General features: G+C 37.4%; 1 protein-coding gene across 2 annotated transcripts in view; it reads right to left on the bottom strand.

Annotated features, from left to right (window-relative positions):
• SNX7 (sorting nexin 7) overlaps positions 1–24,078 on the bottom strand; it is a 125,534-nt gene that overhangs the window by 85,567 nt on the left and 15,889 nt on the right. For both annotated transcript variants that reach the window (XM_043964146.1, XM_043964145.1), the window contains exons 2-5: positions 15,996–16,178; positions 8,813–8,923; positions 7,293–7,457; positions 1,038–1,236 (exon numbers count right to left, since the gene is read on the bottom strand). In XM_043964146.1, the coding sequence (XP_043820081.1) occupies positions 1,038–1,236; positions 7,293–7,457; positions 8,813–8,923; positions 15,996–16,178 (658 nt within the window). The remainder of the gene's footprint in view (positions 1–1,037; positions 1,237–7,292; positions 7,458–8,812; positions 8,924–15,995; positions 16,179–24,078) is intronic.

Here is a 24,078-nt window from a genome sequence, read left to right as displayed (position 1 = left end):
TCTGTGTCTGTGTAGTAATTTGTGATAGGTAGGGAGGACATGGGAGTACTAATAATTGGGGGTATCAGGAAACTAAAGATTGAACCTTACAGGGAATATAGGGGTGAGGAAAGGGCAGGGGGGATAGCCTAAAGGGGAAAAATGGAGGTGGGAGACAGAATTTCATGTACATTTAACAAGTAGGTCAGTCTGGCTAGAAGACAAGATTTTGTGAAGTAGAGTAACATGAATCAGTCTACAAAGAGACCAAATTGTGAAGGAATTTAAATGTCAGAGGAATTTCTGTTTTATCATATAGGTAACAGGGATTCACTGAAGTTCTTGACAAGTAGAGGAATATGGTCAAACCCAAGTTTCACAAATGCTAATTTGGCCTTGCTTGGGGAATAAACTGGAGACCTCCAGAGATCTGAAGCAGGGAAATGGATTAGGAGGTTATTGAAACAGTCCAAGAAAAAGGTGATGAGGGCCAGAAGCAGAGTGGTAATTGTTTGAGTAATGAAGAGAGGGAAATGAGAGATGTTGTGGAAAAAGCTGTGGGGAAATGAAGGTATTGGAATACCTTTCAATCCATGGAATACCACGTATTGATCTTAATAGCCTATCAACTAAATCCAAACCTCAGGTCTTCAGTCCTTTTTGTCATCTAGTCTTCCTTTGCAAGATAGCTAGTACAACTTGTTAATGATAAGATCCTGTAAAATAGATGCCTGTAGGAGCAGCTAGGTGGCACAGTGGATAGAGCACCGCCCCTGGATTCAGGAGGACCTGAGTTCAAATCTGACCTCAGACATTTGACACTTACTAGCTGTGTAACCCTGGGCAAGTCACTTAACCCCAACTGCCTCACCCCCCCAAAAAAAAAATGCCTGTTCATATGCCTATAGATAAGCAATTAGCTTTACAAAGGACCAAGTTTTTATTTTTTTAAAAAAAGAAATTTTAAGTTGAAATTCTAGTTTTAAAATATTTGTGCCAAACAGCAATGTACCATATACTGTAGCAAGAGAAAGATTAAGGTCAGTAGTTTTACATACCCTTTTCTTCCTTGTAAATTCTATGAGATATTTTGTCTATTAAGTTTATCTCCTGGCTAAATGTTCCCAAATAATCATTCATTTCAATGAACTCATCAGGGCGGTTTTTAACTCCTCTCACTGAGGATGCTACAGCTCTGACTGTCTGCCCCATCCTGCTAAGCAATCCAGGACCTTGTTTCTTGTGCGAAGAGAGTTCCTAAAAATAAAACACAAAATAATGAAAGTGAAGTAGGTAGTAGTAGTGTAAATTTCAAGAGTTAAAACACACATACAATGGAGGAGAAAAATAGAGATTATAAAAATAATGGAACACAGTTTATAATACACAGTACAACATTTAGGGGATTTTAGAGCTTGCTACAGAAAGATCAATTTAAATATTTTTCAAAGTGTTTCTTTTCTTTCTTTTTTTTATTCAAATTCCATTTTAAATGATTGCACAAAAATATATTAGACACAAATAATGGAAGAACAGGAGAGGGGGAAGGATGATCAAGGAAGAATAAAACGTTTCATGTGATCAGTGTGTGTGTGTGTGTGTGTGTGTGTGTGTGTGTGTGTGTGTGTGTGTGTGTGTGTGTGTGTGTGTCCAGACTTTATTTCATTGATACAGGGAACTCTCAATAGGGAAAGCTTTATCATTGCTGGCCACCAACTGTTTTTTATAATGTGCAATAAAAAATTCACAAATGACAGCCAAACCTTTATATAAACGTGACCTGCACTATTTCTGTGCCTAGGCTCCATTCTGATTATAATTTAAGAATTGACGCAGCCTCTTACTAATCATTAGGATATTGAGTGAATTGTAGATAAGAGAATATGGTTGCTCTTCCAGCACTACGTTAATTCTACTTGCAACACAAAATTGTTTCCACTGCAATACATAGCCAAAAAGATACTCCGAAGAATGGGAGAAAAAGGGCATCATCAAGGAATTCTAGGAAAGGAAGAAAAGATGAGCTGGTCACACGGCAAGACAGAGAAGAGAGAGAAGTAGACATCCAGAGTGCTCCATAGGTAACCTCATGATGTCAAAAGAAAGCAAGTCTCCAGTGCATTTGGATAGCCCTGCTGTGGCAATCTTTTGGGAGAACATGGACCAGAGTAAGATAGGATAGGACGGTGAGCTTCACCACTGGATAGAACTTCCAAATCAATCAAATCAGAGATCCATTTGAATACATTAGCAAGATATCCAACCATCTGCTGTGTGAACATATTCAAGGTGAGTAATTGTAGACTTGGCAAGCAAAAGAAATTCTCAAAAGATACTCAGATTTATGGCATCAGCAATATAGTATAGACACAAACACCTTGCCAGGATTTTTTTGGTTTTAGTTTTGGCTTTATACCCTGAACAGTGTCTGGCACATAGAGGCCACTTAATAAATGATTGTTGGATAAACAATGAATGAATCTGAAAGGCTGAGCAATATAATGTTGCCTTGAATCATTTGGAACAATGGAGGCCTTTTGAACCATAGACTTTGGGTCAAATATGAGTCAAAGAGACAAACCTACAAATAAGGATAGTTGTGAAAATATGGATGCTGATTGTATCATCCATGGAAGATAAGAAACTTTAGTCATTGCCATAAAAATAAAGGGAAAGGAGGGGCAGCTAGGAGGTGCAGTAGATAGAGCACAAGCCCTGGATACAGGAGGACCTGAGTTCAAATCCAGCCTCAGACACTTAACACTTAGTAGCTGTGTGACCCTGGGCAAATCACTTAACCCTGTTTGTCTCAGTTCTCATCCATAAAATGAGCTGGAGAAGGCAAACCATTCCAGTATCTTTACCAAGAAAACCCCAAAGTAGAGGCAAAAGGAGTCAGACTCAACTGAAACAACTGAACAACAACAGTCTCTTTTACTAGCCACTAGTTTTGGGGTTCCCCTGGCATATTGTTGACTCATATAGAGCTGCAATCTATTAAAACTCCTTGTCTGTTTATTAAGTAATTAATTAATTAATTAATTCATTCATTCATTTATTTATTTTTCTCCTTATCTTGTTAAAATAAAGTTCTATCTACCTAAGCTGTCTCCATACTCTTATGTGTACAAACCACTTTTGACGTCACTGTAAAATTACTTGTGCTTTTTCTATTACTAATTTATTGATGGCTTTGACATTATTTGTCTTTCTCTAGTACATAGAAAATAATTGAACTATATAATAAAGGGTTGTGGAGAAATGGTGGTATGCTATGACCTAGATCCCCCACAAATGCTCCCAGTAAAGTTCTAAAAATATACGAGAAAGGATAGTGATTAATGTGAACTGAACAAAAAGAGTTCCAGAATTCTGCATAAGGATGGAATGGTGAGAATCTAGGGGTTTTGGAAAGCCAAATGAGAAGAAGGCTGATCCTCTAACCAGAGCAGGGATCATCATAGGCAGTCCAGGAGCCCCATCTATGAAAAGACTCAAGGCCAGACCAGCATTCAGGCAACTCGGGCCTAAATGATAGCAAGTGACAAGACCAGGCAATCCTTATGGAAGACAGAGCCTAGTTTTACCCACCAAACTCAGAATCTAGCAAAATCTAAATATATCATAAAAAATACAGAAATGGAGTTTGAATCAAACACAATGCCCCAGTCTGGAAAATGTGGCTACAAATATGAGTAAACCAAAAGAAGACAATTCTGAACATGATGAAAAAATACCTTGGCTAAGAGAAACTCATTAGGGTAGACCCACAAGAAGAAAATAATTCCACAACCAGTACAAACAGAGGAAAAAAAATGTTCTAGCCTCAAGGACTACCAGAGGATTTGGGGAAAAAAATGAAATAAGAGATACCAAATGGAATATCTAGCGAGGAAAGAGGCCATGGAAAATTAATAGTTTAGAACAGCCAGTGGTAAACCTTACCCAAGAATTAAAGTCCCTGAAAAATAGAATGGGTCAAATAAAAGAAATACTAAATAGAAGACAAAATAAAAGACTGGGGGGTAGAAAGCAGAAGGAAATGACAGCATACATTATCAAAAACAACTGACCTAGAAAACAGATCAAGGAGAGATAATCTCAAGATCTTTGAACTACAAGAAAATTATGATGTAGCAGACATTGCTAGGTAGCTCACCAGAGGAATACAATCCTTGGCCATGGAATGGAGTAGCACTAAATGGCCCAGACAAGGATTAAATTTATGACTTTGGTCTTATTAGCAACACATTCTACCACCAGCTTTCCTTTTGAAGCACTATAATTTTTGTTTTGTTTTGTTTTGTTTTGTTTTTTAGTGAGGCAATTGGGGTTAAGTGACTTTTCCTAGGGTCACACAGCTAGTAAGTGTTAAATGTCTGAGTCTGGATTTGAACTCAGGTACTCCTGACTCCAGGGCCGGTGCTCTATCCACTGTGCCAATTAGCTACCCCCCACTATAATGTTTTAATGTCACTTTCAGATCTATGAATCACTGTTTCCCTGTGAACCTCTATGCTGTCAGCCTTATAGGGTAGAACATCTGGTTTGGGTTCTGGGTTCTTCATCTTGAATGGGAGAAGAATAATTGCTACTTAGCTATACTGGAAAGATAAGATGGGAATTAATAACTCATTTTTTGTTGTTCAGTTGTCTCAGCTGTGTCCAACTCTTTGTGATCCCATTTGGGGTTTTCGTGGCAAAAATAATGGAATAGTTTGTCACTTCCTTCTCCAAACGACTTTACAGATGGAAACTGAGGCAAATAGGGCTAAGCAACTTGCTCAGGGTCACACAGTAAGTGTCTGAGGCTGGATTTGAACTCAAGTCTTCCTGACTCCAGGTCCAGTGCTCCATCCACCAAGCAAATTATTTTCTTTGAGGACTTTCTCCAGAGAAGAGACCACAAAAGTATCAAATCTTGGATTCCTCAGTGGCAACGTGAAATGCTGCCTAGTTTGTTATAATTGATATGAAGATGACTTAGGTTTGCACTTAATAGCAATGTGACCATGAGAAAGTCATGTGATCGCTCTGAACCTTTGTTTCCTCAACTTTAAAACACAAATTATGATATATAAAAGGCTATCAGTTACAGATTTTCTTTTACAACCTATATTAAAGAAAATACTAAAATAATTAAGAAACATGTTTATATCCAAGTGCATATGGTTGTTTGTGCAAATACACATGGCATAGTAAAAGGAGCACTCAATATGGAAGAAGAGGCCCAGGGTTTGAATCAAGGCTCTGCTGTCTAACTACCTAAATAACCTGAGGCAAGTCACCTAAACTCTCTGGGACTCCCATTCCCTCCCATATAAAGGGAGAATACTGCAGCAACATCTGATAAAGGTCTGATATCCAAGAAACATAGACATACTATAAATATAGTTCAAAGGCTTTATCCTAATAGAAAAGTAACCAAAGGATCTGATTGGATTGTGAAAAAAGAATCACAAACTATTGATAACTATATGATAGAATGCTCCAAATTACTAATAATAAGCAGAATGCAACTGAAATGATAGAGATTTCAGCTGAACTGCAGAAAGCTGGCAAAATGGGAAGTCAACACTGGAGGGAGTTGCCGAAATACAGAAAAACTAAGGAGCTATAGAAAGAAATGCTAATGTACTGTTTGTGAAACTCTGAACGGGTCAAATCTTTCTGTAAAGCAATTTAGAAGGATGCTAGGCATATACCCCAAGAAGGTTAAAGATAGAAAGGACCCTTCTATCTATAGCAGCATTTTATATAGCAGCAAAGGACTGAAAACAAAATGATGCATATGTATTAGGAAATGGTTAGATAAGCTGTGGTACATGAGTATAATGGGAATATTATTATGACACAAGAAATAATAAATTTGATATAGAGAAGCTTGGGAAGAGTTGTGTAAATGGAAACAAAGCTAAGTATGCAGAACCAGAAAAACAAAAAATTTACAATGATTACAGCAATGCAAATGGAAAACAAAACAAAACAAATAGAAATGCTGTAAATTAAAATTACCAAGATTTTGTATGGAAGGTGGGATAGTTAGGGTATTATGAGTGTTCAATTTTGCATATAATGGTTGGATTAGTTGATGTGTTACTTTTACTAAACTGTTTCCCATAAAGGATGGATCCCCAAAGGGGATAGGGGAGGGATATGTTGAGGAAAGTATGTAATATAAAGAAAAAAGGTTCCAATTTTTTAAAAAATGATAAGGGTTAAACTGGATGACTTCTGAAGTGTCTTCTCATTTTACATCTTTGATATTATGGGTTTAGTGATAGAAGTACTATTTGACCAAACAACACATTCATCCATTAATGCTTAAGAATGATTTGATACCATTGCTATTGTTCATTGTTTTAGGCAATGTACGACTACTGATCAGTTTCTTCAGGAACCCTGTCTTAGACAATTTCTAAGAATGCAGTATAAACTTGTAGTTAGACCATATCATCTCAAAAACAGAACAAAGGCTATCCAGATATCAGTACCTTTTGGTTTTTAATAGATTTGCCTAACCAGTAACAGGCATAAAAAATAAAATCTCAATGTCGACATAAATTATATAATATTTAAGTAACTTTAACTCATCTGTTGTTCTAAAATTAATAACAAAAATACAACAAAGAAAAAAGATGCTACACTACTGTTATAAACAAGATAATAATTTACCCTTTTATGGAACTTTAAGAATTCCTCACGTCAATCCTGTGATAGGTAATCCAATTATTAACCCAATTTCACAGATGAAGAAATTAAGGATCTCAGAGGTTAAATGACATGACCAAGGTCATACAGCTGGTAAGTGCCTGAGGCAAGATCATCTAATTAAGTCCAGTAACTTAAAAGTGTGGCCAGTCCCCTGGGGAAGGAAGTGTCCTTTGGTTGTCTTTCTGATGCCTTTCAAAAAGACATAAGGTGTCCGGGAGAACCGATACACACTGTCACATTCTTATTTCTCAAAGATGCCAAGAAAGAGAAGATTAAAAAAAAAAAAAAAGCCCTGAATATTTATTCAACACAGGCAAAGAACAACTTGAATTTTTAAAAATCATCTTCAAAGAGAGAAAGAGAACTGTATGTAGGAGGAGACACATAGTTACAAATAAAACAAAAAAGGTTTTTTGGTACTTTTAGAATTAATACAGGCTTCTGTCTAAAGGCCATTTACTTATATTAAAAACTTCATATTCATTCACCGAATAAAGAATAATGCTCCCTGAAAAAAAATCAGTATAAATAGTAAGAACAAAGTCAATAGAGCATTGAAATGTATAAGAATAATAGAACTGAAAATCAAAGATTTTTACCCAGGCTTGTGCAGTAAGAAAAACTTTGAAGTCTTCATTAAAAGTTAAAGTTGGGTGATCAGCAATTCGATTTAAGAATTTATGCAGTGCCTTTCTTCGAGTCTCAATGAAGTCATCATTAAACCGCTCCACCATGCCTTTCATTATGAATTTTTCTGGCAAAGGCTAAGGAAACAAAGCATAACAAAATTACCCAGAGTAGGTGGCAGAACGTGTTCCAAAAGTCTTAGTGCAGTTTTAAGTTATTAAAGCTTAACCTTATAAGCTTAACCTGTAAGAGAAGTTAGAGTCCATCTAGTTGTAGTCTACTCATTCTGTATGTAGAAAATAAAAAGAAGGTCCACAGAGGTTAAGTAGTGTAATGAAGATACGTAGTAAAATGGATCAAGTACTGGACTTTGAATCAGGGAGACATAAATTCAAATACTGCATCTGATACTTAGTAGCTAAATGAGTCTGAGTAAGTCACTTAACTTCTCTGTTTCTCAGTTTTCTCATCCATAAAATGAGAATTGACTAGGCCACCTTGAAAGTCCCTTCCATTTCTCTTTTTCTTTTCTTTACTTTTTTTTTGGGGGGGTGGGGAGGTGGCAATGAGAGTTAAGTGACTTGCCCAGGGTCACACAGCTAATAATATCACCTAGCTGCCCGTCGCTTCCATTTCTAAATCTATGATTCTATAATTCTAACTTACCTTCTCGCAATCATACATGTGTTATACATATTTTTAATCCCTGGGACCTGACAAATAGTTGTTTAATAAATGTTTAATAACAGACTGAAGTAGAAGACCCAGGATTTGAATCCAGGATGATTTGATGAGTTTGAAGATGCAGCCATCTATAGAAAACAAATCTTCAAAAACAGATTTAATTGTACAGTTTGAAATAGAAAGTAATAACAGAGGTTGGGTATAATGTAAAAAAAAAAATCGGTATTTCAAAGAAGTCTTGATTTTTAAAAAAGGCAAGAGCATTCTCAAAAATAAAATCAGTCTAATTTTCAAGGCCTGAAATGAAGTTTTAAAAATATTAAACATTGTTTTAGTGTATAGAGGAATGGATTGGAAACTATGAATTTATCTGTGTAGGCAATTCCCACTGTGGGAAATTCTTCAATCAAAGCAGACTGGCAATCTGTCTGTAACCTACAATCCTAAAAAGTTGCTAGGATCACTGATAGCTTAAATGACTTCACAGCATCACCCACCAGGTAGATATCAGAGGCAGGGCTTGAAGCCAGTCCTAACTCCATGGCCTTCTCTCTATCTACTACATCAGAAGTATCAAACTGAAGAGAAGCAGATTAAAATATGACTGGGAAGGGCTTAACAAAATATATAAAAATAAAATACAACATACGTAATGTTAATTTGTGGTTTTCTAAGTCACTATGTAACATGTATGGATTCAGTTTCTCTTTGAGTTGGATATCACTATATTATACTATGTTATCTTTCATGCATTAAATATTTGCAAGGAAAGAATAGTTACTGCAGTCTGAAAAACTAAAAAGCTTACAGGAATAATGAGGGTGGGATGTGCTTCTTCAAGTTTTCCCTTTAACCAAAGAAAATCTTGATAACGTCTTCGAACTTCAAATTCACTAGAATCAAATTCACCCCGAGATGTCTGAAGGAAAAAAAAAGACAATAAGTAACACAAGATGAATGGTGTTTGTTTATTATTTAGGACATGCTGGAATAAATCTGAGCCTATAAAGGAAATTAACAAATACTAATTATTTGATGTTTATCAGCTTGTATATTATTTTTGGTACAGTGAAGTATCTGCTCATATAGCAGAAGAAACAAAGCAAATTCGATGTCCTTCCTAAGAAAAAGCAAGCATCAAGCTAAAATCCCTTTAGCTTTGAAAATCAAAGCTAAAAAAACTGTCTCACAGTAGCCATCTGCCAACCATAAAATTTTATAAAATCATTATATTGGGCATGCTTTTCCTCCTAACATATATGCATGCTCTGAATATAATGTCTAAAATTACTGCTCTTTACCAACTAATTAAAATAAAAACTGGAGGAACATCTTTTGTGTTTTCCTTTTTATTATAGTCTGGTGAAGATTCTGACCTTACGTGCAAGGCACATTTCCCAGGAATTTGCTCAAATAAATCCCTTCATACAATATGATGATAGGATGTGAAAACTCTGGCATCTTGCATACTGGTCCATTCATCACTGAATTCTACTGATGGATTTTTTGCCTCACAAAGAAACATTCACTGTTGTTTCCAGGATATTTTACTGTGATGTGAATTTGTGTCTTGTAGCAGAAGTTAAAGACATTAAGGTAAATATTTTCACAAAGAAGGAAGTGTCAATTTAGAGTGACTGGCAAAAAAAATAAAAATAGAGAGGGTCCCAAGCCAAACAAAAACAAAAATCCTCTAATTAAAAAATTAAAAGAATAATATTTATCATGCCTCCTAGGAACTTGTTTATGATCTCTCTTTCTCTCTCATGAACACACAGAGTACTCTTTTTGAAAAAAGTTCTGTAGGTAGTATTTCCTCCCTCTAATTGTACTGAAATTTGAGGGAAAAGATTTTATGACAGTAATGTCATTGTTGAGATTTTTTCTGTAGGAGTAGTGGTGGGATGAAACATTGTTAAATTCCTTAAAAACAATTTAGCATGTACATTTCACACATTGGAAATGTCTATCACGTATACTGATTAAATCTACAATTTGCTACAAGTCATAAAATGCAGAATTAATTGTCATAAGGTGAAGATCAGAAAGCTATTAATGCTAACAGGTTACTCTTGAAAATGACTGCTTCAAATAATACACACTGCCAAGATATTTCCTTTGCAATGCATTAAAAAGGAACAATGTGACATCCTGATTTCAAAAAGATAATCTTGAGAAAATGTGAAACTTTCATTATTGAGTAAACACCCAGAAAATGATCAAGTAATAAAAAATAAGAAATTATATGTACAGAACACTTTTAAGTAATTTAATAACATGTATGCTGGTTGGGTTGTATACTTCCCTCACAATTTTCAACCCTGGAAATGGAAATTAAAATCATCTAGGTCCAAGTCCTACAGGAGCAGACACTATAAGAATAATTACCTATTCTGGAAGCTTAATTTTATACCTGATCTCAAAGAACTATCCCAGGAACATGTTTCTCTGATTTCTTTCTACATAGTATTATAGTTATTTGTGTGTATCTCATCTCCTCTATTTGTTTTACAGTGTTTTGAGGTCAAGGGGTGTGTCAATTATATCTTTCCTATAACAGCACAGTAAATTACACAGAATAATCACTTAGTAAATTGCTTTTAAATTAAAATAAAGTAGATTTTTATTTTAAAGTATAGTTCAAAAGGGCAGTTAAGTAGTCCAGTGAATAGAGTTCTGGGCCTCAAAAATTCATTTTCCTGAGTTCAAATCTGGTCTCAGATACTTACTATCTGGGCAAATCATTTAACTCTGTTTGCCTCAGTTTCTTCATCTGTAAAATAAGCTAGAGAAAAAAATGGTAAACCATTCCAATATGTTTGCCAAAAAATCCTCAAATGGGGTCATACAGAGCTAGACATGAATGAAAAACAACTAAACAACAACAAAATAGTTCAAAGTATTTAAATGTGGTTTGAGAAGTACTATAACTAAAAAGTAATAAAAGAGATAAAAAAATAATAAAAGAAAAAAACTTCCTAACAATGGTGACTTTCCAAAAGTGCAATGTGCTGCCTTGGACGGGTCCCCCTCGTTGAAGGTCTTCAAGCAAAGTCAGAGTGATTATTTGTCAGGTAAATTGTTGATTCTTTGCAGAGTACAGATTGGACTAGATAGATAACTGAGGTCCCTTCCAACTCTGATTCAATTATTCCTTAATAAAAATGATTGGGGGGCAGCTAGGTGGCACAGTGGAAAGAGCACTGGCCCTGGATTCAGGAGGACCTGAGTTGAAATCCGGCCTCGGACACTTAACACTTACTAGCTGTGTGACCCTGGGCAAGTCACTTAACCCCAATTGCCTCACCAAAAATAAATACATACATACATACATACACACATACATACATACATACATAAATGATTGGGTCAGAGAAATATTTCTGTTCTCTGGGATAGGATTTTATTCTGTGTGGAATTGCTATTTGTAATCCTTCTCTCCATCCCCTGCAAAGGCATAACAGGTGGATAGCAACAAATCCTGACCCAGGAAATAGGTATTTTAAGCTGAGTTAGTGTCATGGCCAATCTCTCTGAAGTAGTGAACAAGATCTCAGCCCCATCCCCATGGAGACGTTCAACAACTAGGCAGCAGGTAATGGCTTCCAAGTCACACAGATAATTCAAAGTTTATAGTAGGAGATCTCCAGCTTATAAAGGGATTATGTTCTAAAAGTTCTTCATAAATTCACACAAGATCATAAATTTAGAACAGGAAAAGGCTTCAGAGGTCATTCAGTCCATGGCCCTCATTTCCCTCATAGGAGGGGGTTGGACTAGACTATACCATGGAGCATGACTGAAGCTGGGCATGAGGGAGATACCCTATAGACTGTAGCTCCGTGCTATGGGGACTTACTCTTTGGGAAAATATAGCAACCAGAGACTATGCCAAAGAATATTGGCCCCTGAAACAAGAGAAGCCACATACTCAGCAAACTTAAAAGAAGAAAACATTTTCCTCCTCTCTTCCTTTTTTAAAACTGTCAGGAGCCTGGACTTTTTATGCACACTTTCAGCCTCCACAAACCTGAGACTATAAACATCACGTCATCAGGTCTCTCCTTGCCCCTTCTGCTTTGTGTTTCTTTCCAAAAGCACAGCAGACCAAATAGTGATCCTAAAATGAATCTTTCTAACCTTGACAGTAACCTTATGAGTCTGCTTTTTCCGAGATCACAGATGACCAAAAAATGATCTTGAGATGATTGTTTCTACTAAGTGTACAGAATTAAGAGCTCCTTGGAAGAAATGAGATAATATTTGTAAAACACTTAGCACAGTGCTTGGCATACAGTAGATGCTTAAGAAATGCATATTCCTTTCCCTTCACTTAGGTCTGGATATTAGTTGCCAAGCAGGGGTTAGCCCCCACAACAGCTTTTGGAGGCAAAGACCACTACCACAATCATAAGCCCAATCCATGCTCTGACCTTCCAGATGATAAAGACCTTGAGTAAATTCTACAGAAAGTGCAGAAGCACAGTGAGCTTGAAATGCATGTTCAGCAGCTCCAAATGTTTCATGTCTTAAGTATCACCCCACCCCCAACCCTTGAGAGTACAATAGAAGTACAATAGGGTCACTGTGCTTTAAATATATGTCAGTTTACACCCATGAGTCCTTTGGGATTTATGCATTTCTTTTGTGGTAGAGGAAATGGGTGTTTTCTACCTGACCTACTCCATATGTACTTTGAGTACCTTTGTAGAGTCACTATTATTCCTTTTATGGGAGTCAAATCTAAACTTAAAGAGGGTTTTCCCCAGACCCTGGAGTTGAAATATGAGCTACAGAGAACAAGAAGAGCCTGACTACCCTATTTCAGGTCAGGATCCTCCAAGACTGATTTTAGTCCACATGATCTCTGATAAAGAATTTTTTACTCAGGCCACTGGGGCACCATTCCATTATTCATTCTTTATGCTTCTAAACGTGCACCTGAAAAGATCTCTCTAGGTCAAGTCAGTCATTCCCTAGATGGGGCATATTTGATATGCTACAAAGCACTTGGTTCTCTAAGGAAGTTGAGGCAGGGACTAGTGCTTCGAATTCAGATGCCTCCAACATCTATTCATAGGTATTCATAAACTGGGGACTACTTTTATTAGAACATCTACCATACAGGCATGTATATATAGACAAAGGTCTGATAGTGTGGCCTTGAAGACAGGAAGACTTCAGGCTCATGCCCTGCCTCAGATACCTGCTAGCTATGAAACAAAGTGACTTCCTATACATAAACTGTATTCTCTCTTTGTGCATCTACTAGAATTGTTCATTTCTTTCAAAGTTTAACTCCAGCTCCATCTTTTATAGAAGGGATTTTCTAATTTCCCAAGCTGCTATTGTCCTCCATCTAGTAGTACCACATGTACCTTTACTTTTTATTTTGTTTTGTTTTGGTATTTTTTCCCCTGGGGCAATGGGGGATAAGTTACTTGCCCAGGGTCATACAGCTAGTGTCAAGTATCTGAGCCTGGACTTGAACTCAGGTCCTCCTGAATCCAGGGCCAGTGCTTTATCCACTGTGCCACCTAGCTGCCCCCTAGTATATACTTTTTTAGCTTGTAGAAGTTGTCTCTACTAATATAGAATGTAACCTCCTTCAGGGCAGAGGTTGTTTTATGGTCCTGGCATAACTCCTAACATAGAGCAGTGGTGTCATATTTAAATAGAAACCAAGAGGGCACTAAACCATATGTAAGGATCCCTGTGGCCCATATATTGACTTATTATTAAAATATACTATGTCTTATCGAATTTTTTTATTTATTTTGTGAACTAGTTCCCAGTTACATTTTAATCTGGTCTGGGCCAAATCTTCATTGGGACTTAATACATTTTGATCCGTTTTTTGTATAGATCAACACTTCCTCTGCCAAGGTCATTAAGCGGTTAAATGACTTTCACAATGTCACATAGCCAGTGTGTGTCAGAGAAAGGACTTGAGTCTAGGACATCCTTACTTCAAGGTCAATTCTCTAGCCACTATTCCACAATACCTGACATACAATAGGTGCTTAATAAATGCTTGTGGGTGGCTGATTGAAAACGGGCAAGCCATTTTATCTTTCAGTGTCATAGGCAACTCTCAAAGACTACAAGTTATAGACAGAATGGCAATCTTCAATGGTAGTGGGAGTCTCCTTATAACAAGCATCTCAATAATGAAATTATATATCTAGGTAACTTTTTAAATTCATACATGCCTACATGTGTATATATGTGATATTAATAAAGTAAATATCATGTAATATATATAATTATGCTTCAATACTTCTGGTTCGTTGTTTCAGTGATGTTCAAATCTTCATGATTCCATGTAGTGTTTTCTTGGCAAAGATACTGAAATGGTTTGTCATTTCCTTCTCCAGTAATTTTACAGATGAGGAAACTGAGGCAAACAAACTTAAGTGTCCTGCCCAGGATCATACAGCTAGTAAGCATCCAAGACCTGATTTGAACTTCGGTATTCTTGACTCCAGGGCTGGCACTCTATCCACTGCACCATCTAGCTGTCCACTGTAAGGGTCAACAAATACATCAGTATAGGCAAGGTAACCATCAACATAAACTATAGCACCTCTATGACTTGGTCAGATATCTTTGAGATCTGTTTTAATTGAGTATTTCATTTTGCTGCAGCTAAGATGATGAAAAGCATCTCTAAAGTTAAGCTTGCTTGGGAGACTTGGGATTTTTATTGGGGTACAGTCAAAGTAAGAAAGAGAAAAACAAGAACACAGTGTATAACAGCATCACAAGTTAATCTGACAGATTTAAAGACACTGAAATAAATCAACAATCAAAAAGTATTAAGTGCTTAACACGGGCCAGACACTGTGTTATGTGATATAAATATAAGGAAGGTAAAGAACAAAGACTCTGCCCTCAAGGAGCTCATTCTAATGAAGGAGACAATATACAAACAACCATGTGGATAAAAACCAAATACATTGTAATGGCAGCAGGTAATCAGAGCAAAGGTGCTAAGAGTAGGGGAAAGTGGCAGGGAAGTGATATATATGTATGCCATGAACTTTCATTGCTTGATTTTCTTTAAAAACTTTTTCCACCAGAGGCAGCTAGGTGGCGCAGTGGATAAAGCACCGGCCCTGGATTCAGGAAGACCTGAGTTCAAATCCAGCCTCAGACACTTGACACTTACTAGCTGTGTGACCCTGGGCAAGTCACTTAACCTCCATTGCCTCCCCAAAACAAAACAAAACAAAACCTTTTCCATGGAAAGTCAAAAGCAAGCTCTGGATCTCTCTCTCAGTTAAAATTTCTGCACAGCTCAATTTCCATACTTACAAAATGGGGGCATTATCAACTACCTCTTCTTGGTGAGGACAAGTCAAATCTGTAAAAGCCTATCAAGTGCTTTAGAATATATGCTACAGGGGCAGCTAAGTGGCACAGTGGATAAAAAAAACATCAACCCTGGACTCTGGAGGACCTGAGTTCAAATGTGACCTCAGACACTTGACACTTACTAGTAGTGTGACCCTGGGCAAGTCACTTAACCATCATTGCCCCATCCAAAAAAAAAGAAGAATATGTGCTACTATGTGAATTGATAAATGTTAAAACTGTATTCATGCGATGTTTTATCCTTGAACACTAAGGCCATTTTCTCCATGAAGGGTGTTTATAATTTTATTAACAAAAATATAAACACACATACACACATACATACATACATGCATACATACTTGTTATTACAGACTGGGCACAACTCCTTTGAAATGGATCACTTTATACTGTAGTTTCAACAGCGTATCTGAATTTAACCAAACTCTTAGGAAGCAGCTGGCTGACAGAAGAGAAAATCTGAGTCGTACAAAATGCTTAAGGCAGCGATGAGCAATTCAGCGCTAAATCCTGCCAAGATTCCAAAACGCCAAGTGTAAAATCAAGTGGAAGCACTGCTAAATTTTCAAAGAAAACACTTGTGATGGAGGAAAAAGAAAGCTCAAAAGGGTTACCTTAGTTGTAACTCTGTAGGTGATGAAAGTTTCAATCGTAGTAATGTGGCTTTCGGGATCATCGACTGTAATGAAAAGGTCCTTTGAGTCTGGCTCATCTTCAAACTTGTATTGGTTTATCATGGATAAAGGGGATGTTGGCATCAAGGGACTTAAAGAGTTCATGTCCATCAGGGAAGCATCCTAAGGAAGAAAACGTTGGAAGACAGGATTACCCATGGAAAATTCTTATGTTCCTGTGACTCCTAACCATCAACCATGTTCATGTAAAATGACAAATGCATTAAGACAATAAACTGCGGCAAATTTCACAAACTGCAAAGTAGCGGTATCTTCTTTATACAAAGATGAAGACCAATAGGAAAAATATTTTTGAGTTCCTGCCAATAATGGTAATGATGTATGCTGACCTAGTCATACTCCTTCACCTGGGATCCCCTTGTGACCAATGGCATGTTTCTGGAGAGTCAGACAAGGATCCATGGTAGATATCGCCTGTAGTGATAAAACAGACATGAGGAAGCTGAATCTAAAACCCTGGCTTAATGACCAGCTCCAAATCAAAAACTTGGTCCATCACAATAAATGCTATACAGCAAGCTGCTTATAAACACTGTGGTTCCAGGAAAAGAACACTTAGGCTAAAAAAAGCCGAGGGGAGTCCGACAACAGATGCCTCACTTCGGGCAAGTCATGGTGGGAGTCACTTTCCTCATTTTAAAAAAGAGAGGCTATGGGGCAGCTAGGTGGCACAGTGGATAGAGCACCGGCCCTGGAGTCAGGAGTACCTGAGTTCAAATCCAGCCTCAGACACTTGACACTTACTAGCTGTGTGACCCTGGGCAAGTCACTTAACCCCCATTGCCTCACTAAAAAAAAAAAAAAAAAAGAGAGAGAGGCTTAAACTAGGGCCTGGTTGTCCAAGGTGAGCCCTACTTGAGAGCTAACTTGAGGTCTGCTGAACTGTAACAATTGGAATAACGGCACCTGCTGGATACTTACTGTAGAAGAGTTCTGCCCATGAAGCGAAGGTCTTTGAGGGCAAGACCAGGAGTCTTTTCTTTGGCATCAGGAAGTGACGTTGGGTAGTGGGAAGAAGGAAGAGACTGGCGCTCAGTCTCGCGGCTCTTTCCTCTGGACTCTGGTGGAGAGCAGAGCTAGAAATGTGCTCTCCCTTTAATAGATAGGAATCTAGGCCTTTCTCTCTCTTTACCAAAATTCTTATTCTCCTTAATAAATGCTTAAAAGTCTAACTCTTGCTAAAGCTTATAATTTATTGGCGACCACTCATTAGATATTTTAGACAGTTTAGCTAGAATTTTAGCCCTTAACAGAACCCAGAGTGTATTGTAGCCTGAAATTTTGAGCAAAAGTTATTTTTCTCTAACTAGCATCCATGAATCAACCAACTACTACCTATCATTGTGGAAACTGTAGCACTTGGTCAAGGCTAGAAGTCTTAGATCTCAATTAACAACTATAATGGAAGGTAAATAGAGTTATTTACAGAATTTAGTTCAGTCATCTAAGATACATATGATACATAAAATACTTACCAGGTGGACCACTACTGAAAAACTTAGATACTCAGACCTACTGAACTCTAAATTCCTTACTATAGATGACCAACAAATGAATATATATATATATATACATACATACACATACATATATATGTGTGTATGCGCATGTGAGATATATATTATATATACATATAAATACATAAATACATATAAATACATATATATATATATATATATATATATAAAATAGCAAAAAGGCTAATTTGACCTTAGTTTTCCTACAAATCACACCAAAGAAATTAACAAGAACAGAGGTGTTTAGATACCAAGACAAAGTACAACAGAGGATAAAGCAGCCAGCTCCTGTCCTAAGAGGAACTTAAGAAACAGGTGAAGAGATAAAATACACAGGAAATAAAAAGATAAATAACCATGAAAGATGCAAACAGCAGTTAGAGATGGCAAGAGATAAGACCTCAGGAGGGTACTATATTATCCATCCCAGATTGACTTGAGGATAAAAATGATTTTAGGTTTTCCCAGGAGGGCTAGGTCACTTCAGAATAATCAGGACTTAGATTGGAAAGAAAGGTGGAGGAGGCAGCTAGGTGGCATAGTGGATAAAGCACTGGCCCTGGATTCAGGAGGACCTGAGTTCAATTCTGGCCTCAAACACTTGCAGCGGACTAGCTGCATGACCCTGGGCAAGTCACTTAACCCTCATTACCCCGAAAAGAAAGAAAGAAAGAGAAAATCATAGGAAAGAAAGGTGGGTATTTAGGTCACTGAAGTGGCATGACCAAAAAGGCACGGGTGGGAAATGTCTAATGTGCACAATGAAATGGTAGGAGAGAAAGACCTGATAGTAAAAGATCCCAACTTAAATGATGCCACTTTTTTTTGTTTTGTTTTGTTTGGTTGGTTGGTTTTTAAACCAAATAGATTAACAGGAAGAGAAATTAAAATTTATAATAGTACCCAATAGGATTTTGCAAGTCCTTTAGGTCTCTATCTCTGAAGAAATATAGATAGATTCTGCCTATTCCTAAAAATAGTCATAGGATTTAGCATAGGATTAGACCTTAGAAATCATCTAGTCAAATCCCCTCATCAGACAAAGAAACTGAAGCCAGCCAAGGGAAGAGAAATGACTTGCTCAAGGTCACACAGGTACTAATTGGTGGAACAGGGATTCAAGCCCAGTTCTTCTAAGTATGGAGCTCTTTCTCAGGCACCAAGACCCTAGGAAATTCACTTAACATCACTAGGGCTCAGTTTTTCATTTGTAAAAATAGAGGGTTGGCCTTAGATGGCCACTAAACTTAAAAATATAATCCTAAATTCTCTGTGATCTGGAAAACTCCTCAAGGGATAGATATCTCCAAATTCCATTCTAAGTAACTTGAGGGCAGGGATTGACTTTTGTCTTTTTGTCTCCCCAGTGATTAGCATAGTACTTGACACTAGTAAGCACTTAGTAAATGTTTATTGAATTTCTGAATTGAAGTTTCCCTTAAAAAGTCCCTCCTAGAATTAGTCATTTAAAAACAAAATCCAAAAGTATTTTAAAAAAAACCCTAGAAAAATTATGACCTATTCCAAAACATAGGGTCAGAAATTAAAAAAAAAAATTCCATTGAAATTGCCTCGTTTGAGTTCATCAGATTTGAGTTTGGGCCTTTCAAGTTTCATCTTCCCATCTAATTACATCTAATTCTATTTCTACTGGGTTAAATTATGGGTTCAACATTAACAATCAGTTTCTTCTAGCTTTTAAAAACACAGCCTTTTGTGGAGGAGGAAAGTATGCATGATTTTTGCAAAGTTACAGAATATAACAAGCCTAGTAAGGCATCTGAAGAATGTTTCCGTATCAACCAAAAAAAAAAAACCAAACCAAACAAAACAAAACCCAAACCAAAAAACTCTGAAATTGCAGCCATAAATTCAGAAATATTTGAGATTTCTGGAGGATAGAATGATGTCTATGGGCCACTTCATAAGCATTATTGAAGTCTTGAGGAAAACTGAAAAATGGATATTTTTCATATTAGTTTAGAAAGATTTCAATTCGTATAAGACTTGCATTGTGTTATGAACTGCACAAAAATATTTTTTGTTAATTCTTTTTTGTTTTGCTATTGTTTTTGTTTTCTAGAAAAAAATCATTAGGGAGGGCAGCTAGGTGGCACAGTGGATAAAGCACTGGCCCTGAATTCAAGAGGACCTGAGTTCAAATCCATCCCCAGACATTTGACACTGGCTAGCTGTGTGACCCTGGGCAAGTCACTTAACCCTCATTGACCCACCAAAAAAAGAAAAAGTAGCTAAAATGAACTCTTGCTAACCTTTTTGCAGCATATTCTTTTCTGAGGAACTGGTAGGATGAGTCAACAGAAATGACAAAGCTCTCTAATCTATATGAAAAGCTACATCCATTCCTTTGAAAACCTTTGGGCATGGATTCTAATATCTTCTATAAGAACTGGGAACCCCCATTGGGGTTCACATACATGTTCATTTCTCTTGAAATGAACCTGGTTTTCATATAAGTCTCATCACATTGTGATTATCTGTTGACAAAGCCAACACCATAGCTGTGATTTTATGGTGTTTAAGTGAAGAAATTTTTGCATTTTCTCTTCTAGATTTTGAAAGAAGCAAAAGAGAAAAGTACTTTTACATGAAACCAATTAGTACAATTTAAACAAAAGCAAACCATCTGAACAAAAATAAACATTTTAGTCTAATTTTGAGTATATGAAGCAGAGGGAATAAAAATCAGTGTTTCACTGGTAATACTGCCCTGTACCTTTTAATGCCAATTTTCCAGATGGTAAATTTATTTACTGCGGAACAAATTTTTTCTCACCACTACTGAGGTAAAAGGATGTGGGATGGGGGCAACTAGGTGGAGCAGTGGTTAAAGCCCCAGCCCTGAATTCAGGAGGACCTGAGTTCAAATCCGGTGCCAGACACTTGACATTTACTAGCTCTGTGACCCTGGGCAAGTCACTTAACCCTCATTGCCCCTCCCAGAAAAAAAAAATTATAAGGAATCAGAGATATTGAGTTGGAAGGGACCCCAAAGGCAAAATAGATTCATTTTCCAGATGACAAAACTGAAGCCCAAGAAAGTTGTGGCTTCCCCAAGATTATGTAATTTGAAAAATAATTGACAGATAAGGGAACTGAGGCTGAAAGAAATTAGGTGACTTGGTCATGGTCACGTGGCTACTAAGTGTAAGATTTGGGATTTGGACCTGGGTCTTCCTAAATGCAGGTTTGGCCAGCACTCTTTTGTACCCATAGAATTTCAATATTAATTCCTTTTCAGTATGGACCTTAAAAGCTATAAGTAGCATCTTAGCAAACTCTCATCATTACCAAATGAGTTTAAGATCTGCTCAAGAGACAAGTCCTGACTGAGGGGAGGAGAACCCAGTCTGGTCGGTTTCAAAGAAGGCTAAAGATTGTGTTTGGGCTGTTTTACAAAACTGGATTTGAAAACTGAGAGCACATTACAGAAAAGTGCAGCTGCACATTAGAATAATTAACTGATGATTAGCATTACTTCTACAGTATGCATTTGATAATGGTTGTCATCCCAGTAGAGCCAACATAACAGAAAGATGATAACCCCACCTTTCTAGATTCAAGCCCGGCATTGGAGAAATCTTTATCCCTCGCAAACATGCTCCTCAGGAACTTCTCATCAGTATGACACAAATCATCCAAGTTATTACTGGATCTCATAGACCATCTGCACACAAACAGCTTTTTGCTTCTCCCCAGCAAAGAGAAAGTCACAGTGAGGAGTGTGCTAAGTTAGAATGCTCACATGAAAAGACCACGCCAAGGAAAGTGCTGATGCAAAAGAAACATGCTCACCAGGCAGGAGACATCTGGCTAAAAAAGCAACTTAATGTGTGGAAGGAGTTTGAGAAACCAAGCCTGTTAAAGAGGGACACTCATCTCGATCTGTCTAAAATTAGACTCACCAGCTGTGTTTTGGTTTAAAAACCCCTCCAATCTGCCTGCTTATTACAATAATAATAATAATGCTGAGGCAGGCCAGGAGCAGACTAGGGCTGGAAGTGTGATTTAGGGAAAAGGCTGTCTGTGACATGCTGTGAAAGTGGGCATGAAGCACTCGGCCTTGCTTGGCCTAGTTTCCCTCCCATTAAAAAATAGAGCTTCAGACAATAATCAGCAAGCTGCTAGCCAGTTCCTTCTGTGATGAAAGGGCTGCCTGAGAAGTCCAGATGTGCAGGGCCCCTGGGATTTATCAGCTCAGTAAGCAACCAAGCCCCTGCTCTAGCTAAGGGTTCCCTTCTTTAAAACTCCTCTAAGCATTCGACAGCCTGGCGGTGGGGGAGGGGAGGTGGAGTTGAAGATGAACAAAAATAAAATTCTAGCATTGAAGAAAATTGCTTTCATTTTTATTTCTCACATTGTAGATTATCCTCATGCTTCTGGTGCAATGTACATTTCCACATATGTCCACATGTACAAGGATACATCAAACAAACTTGGATTCAGTAAGCATTTATTACAGGGAGGCATGTGTTAGCAAAGAAGAGAGAGAAAGAGAAAAACAAACAAACAAAGAATAGTTGCTGCCCTCAAGGAACTTACTTTCTAGGAAGGAGGAGATAAAACAATCATACAGATAAGGTAAGGCAAATGATATGCAAAGTTATGGCAAGAGATTAAAGAGTCAGTGTGTCATATTGTATAGAAAGCCACCCTCCAGAAGTTCTAGATTGGAGCCCCTTCTGTGACACATACTGGCTGTATGACTCAGACCAAGTTGTTTTACTGACTTGCTGCCAATCCACATTAGTGGAGGGAGTTCCCCACTAGGCGCTCCTTAGCCTGATGAAACATGAGGTCCAGTTTAAAAAAAAAAAAAAAAGCACTAACAACTGAGGGAATCTAAAAAGGGGGGCAGCCCTTGAGCTGTACTCTGACGGAAGTTAGGGTCTTAAGAGGTGGGGGTGTGGAGGAAATTTATTTGGGTTAAAGCCAAGAAGAACAGTAAAACCTCCTGGATCTAATGGTGTAGAATGTTATTTCTTCAGCATATTGTATTCTAAATGCCACAAAATGACAAAACTTCTTCCCCTAGTCCTCACAAAAAAGGTAGAAAATCTGCCTCTGGATACTACGCCTAACTCCTTTCAGTTTTGTTCCTAAATCCTTCCACTTTTGTGCCTAAGTCCTTCCAGTGTATCTACCCCATACCATCACCTGTAAACTTTCTATATTTTAACACAGCATGAGAATATGATAAAACAGACGAGATAGTATCTTTTCTGCTGATCTCATTGCAGATCACAAATATAACACAATGTATATTGGACCCATCTGCCATACAATACAAACACATTACATGCAACACACAAGAGTCCTGTGTTTAACAAACTAATAATAGATCAATTCTGAAGGCTTAGAGAAATTTTTTCTAAGATCCAAAGTCTAGGACAGGAAGGTTAGTTAGTCATGTCAAGTATTGACCGATGTATGGGTTAAGTTTACTGGGAAGAGGAGCAGACCTATGACCTCAATGAGTTAATGAATTGTGGGGCTAAAGCTTCCTTCTGTGGTATGGGAATATCTGAAATATCCCTGAGCCTAAGCATCCCCACTGAAATGAAGGATAGAATACTTACTATTTTATTGTTCTATGATATTATTTCAGTCTTTCTTACTTTTCCTTGGTGGTTACAAAAGTACAGGTGATTTCTGTGGCTTAAAAAGAGTTGACCAATGCTCACCCCTCAGAAGAGTAAGGTAGCACTATGAAATAGCTCAAGTTTTATCCAATGCATCTTACACAGTTAGGCTCAACACTATTGGTAATAACCAGGGACCTGGAAGAGCTTCGACATGTTCTTCTAATTCTCTATGAATATGACAATTTGATGTTGTATATAGCATGGGGGGGCATCGTTTGATTGTTTTGTTTTATTTTTATGCATGAGATGGCTGACATTCAGTAGTTACTATGAGACAAAGACTATATTCTATAAACATTCATGCAGTAACACAAAAATTGTGACTGAGGCCACATGCATAAGCTGAAAAGTTATGATGAAATTCCATTGGGGCTCCCATCCAATATCTGAAAGTTATCTTTTCCTAATTATCCTGACAGGCTAAATAGAAAGCCAAAATCAAGAAGTTTGTGATGTCTTTTGGGAGGGTGGCAGAGAGACTGTTGACAAGGCAGAGTCAAGTCAAAAACCAGGTGAAGGCTGACTTCCAGTCTTTCCAGTGGCTATGAGGAGGCTCAGAAGGAAAGAATGAGATCAAATTTATGTCATTGGTTTGTTGAGGGGTCTGGACCTATGATTTTTATCAGCATGGAGAATTTTCTGTGAGAAAATTTCCTCCACTGATGCAACTTGTTTGAAACTTGTAATTTAGAATTATTTGTGGTCATTGTGAAATTGACTCAGCCAGCATCAAGTCTGTGTCAGGAGCAGAACACAAATCTATGACCCTGTCACTTTAAGGCTGACCCTCTATAATTGGAGCAATATCCTAGCTCCTGT

The sequence above is a fragment of the Dromiciops gliroides genome, chromosome 4 (genome assembly GCF_019393635.1).
Source record: "Dromiciops gliroides isolate mDroGli1 chromosome 4, mDroGli1.pri, whole genome shotgun sequence".
Taxonomy (NCBI): domain Eukaryota; kingdom Metazoa; phylum Chordata; class Mammalia; order Microbiotheria; family Microbiotheriidae; genus Dromiciops; species Dromiciops gliroides.
This window is presented reverse-complemented; position numbering and strand designations above follow the sequence as displayed.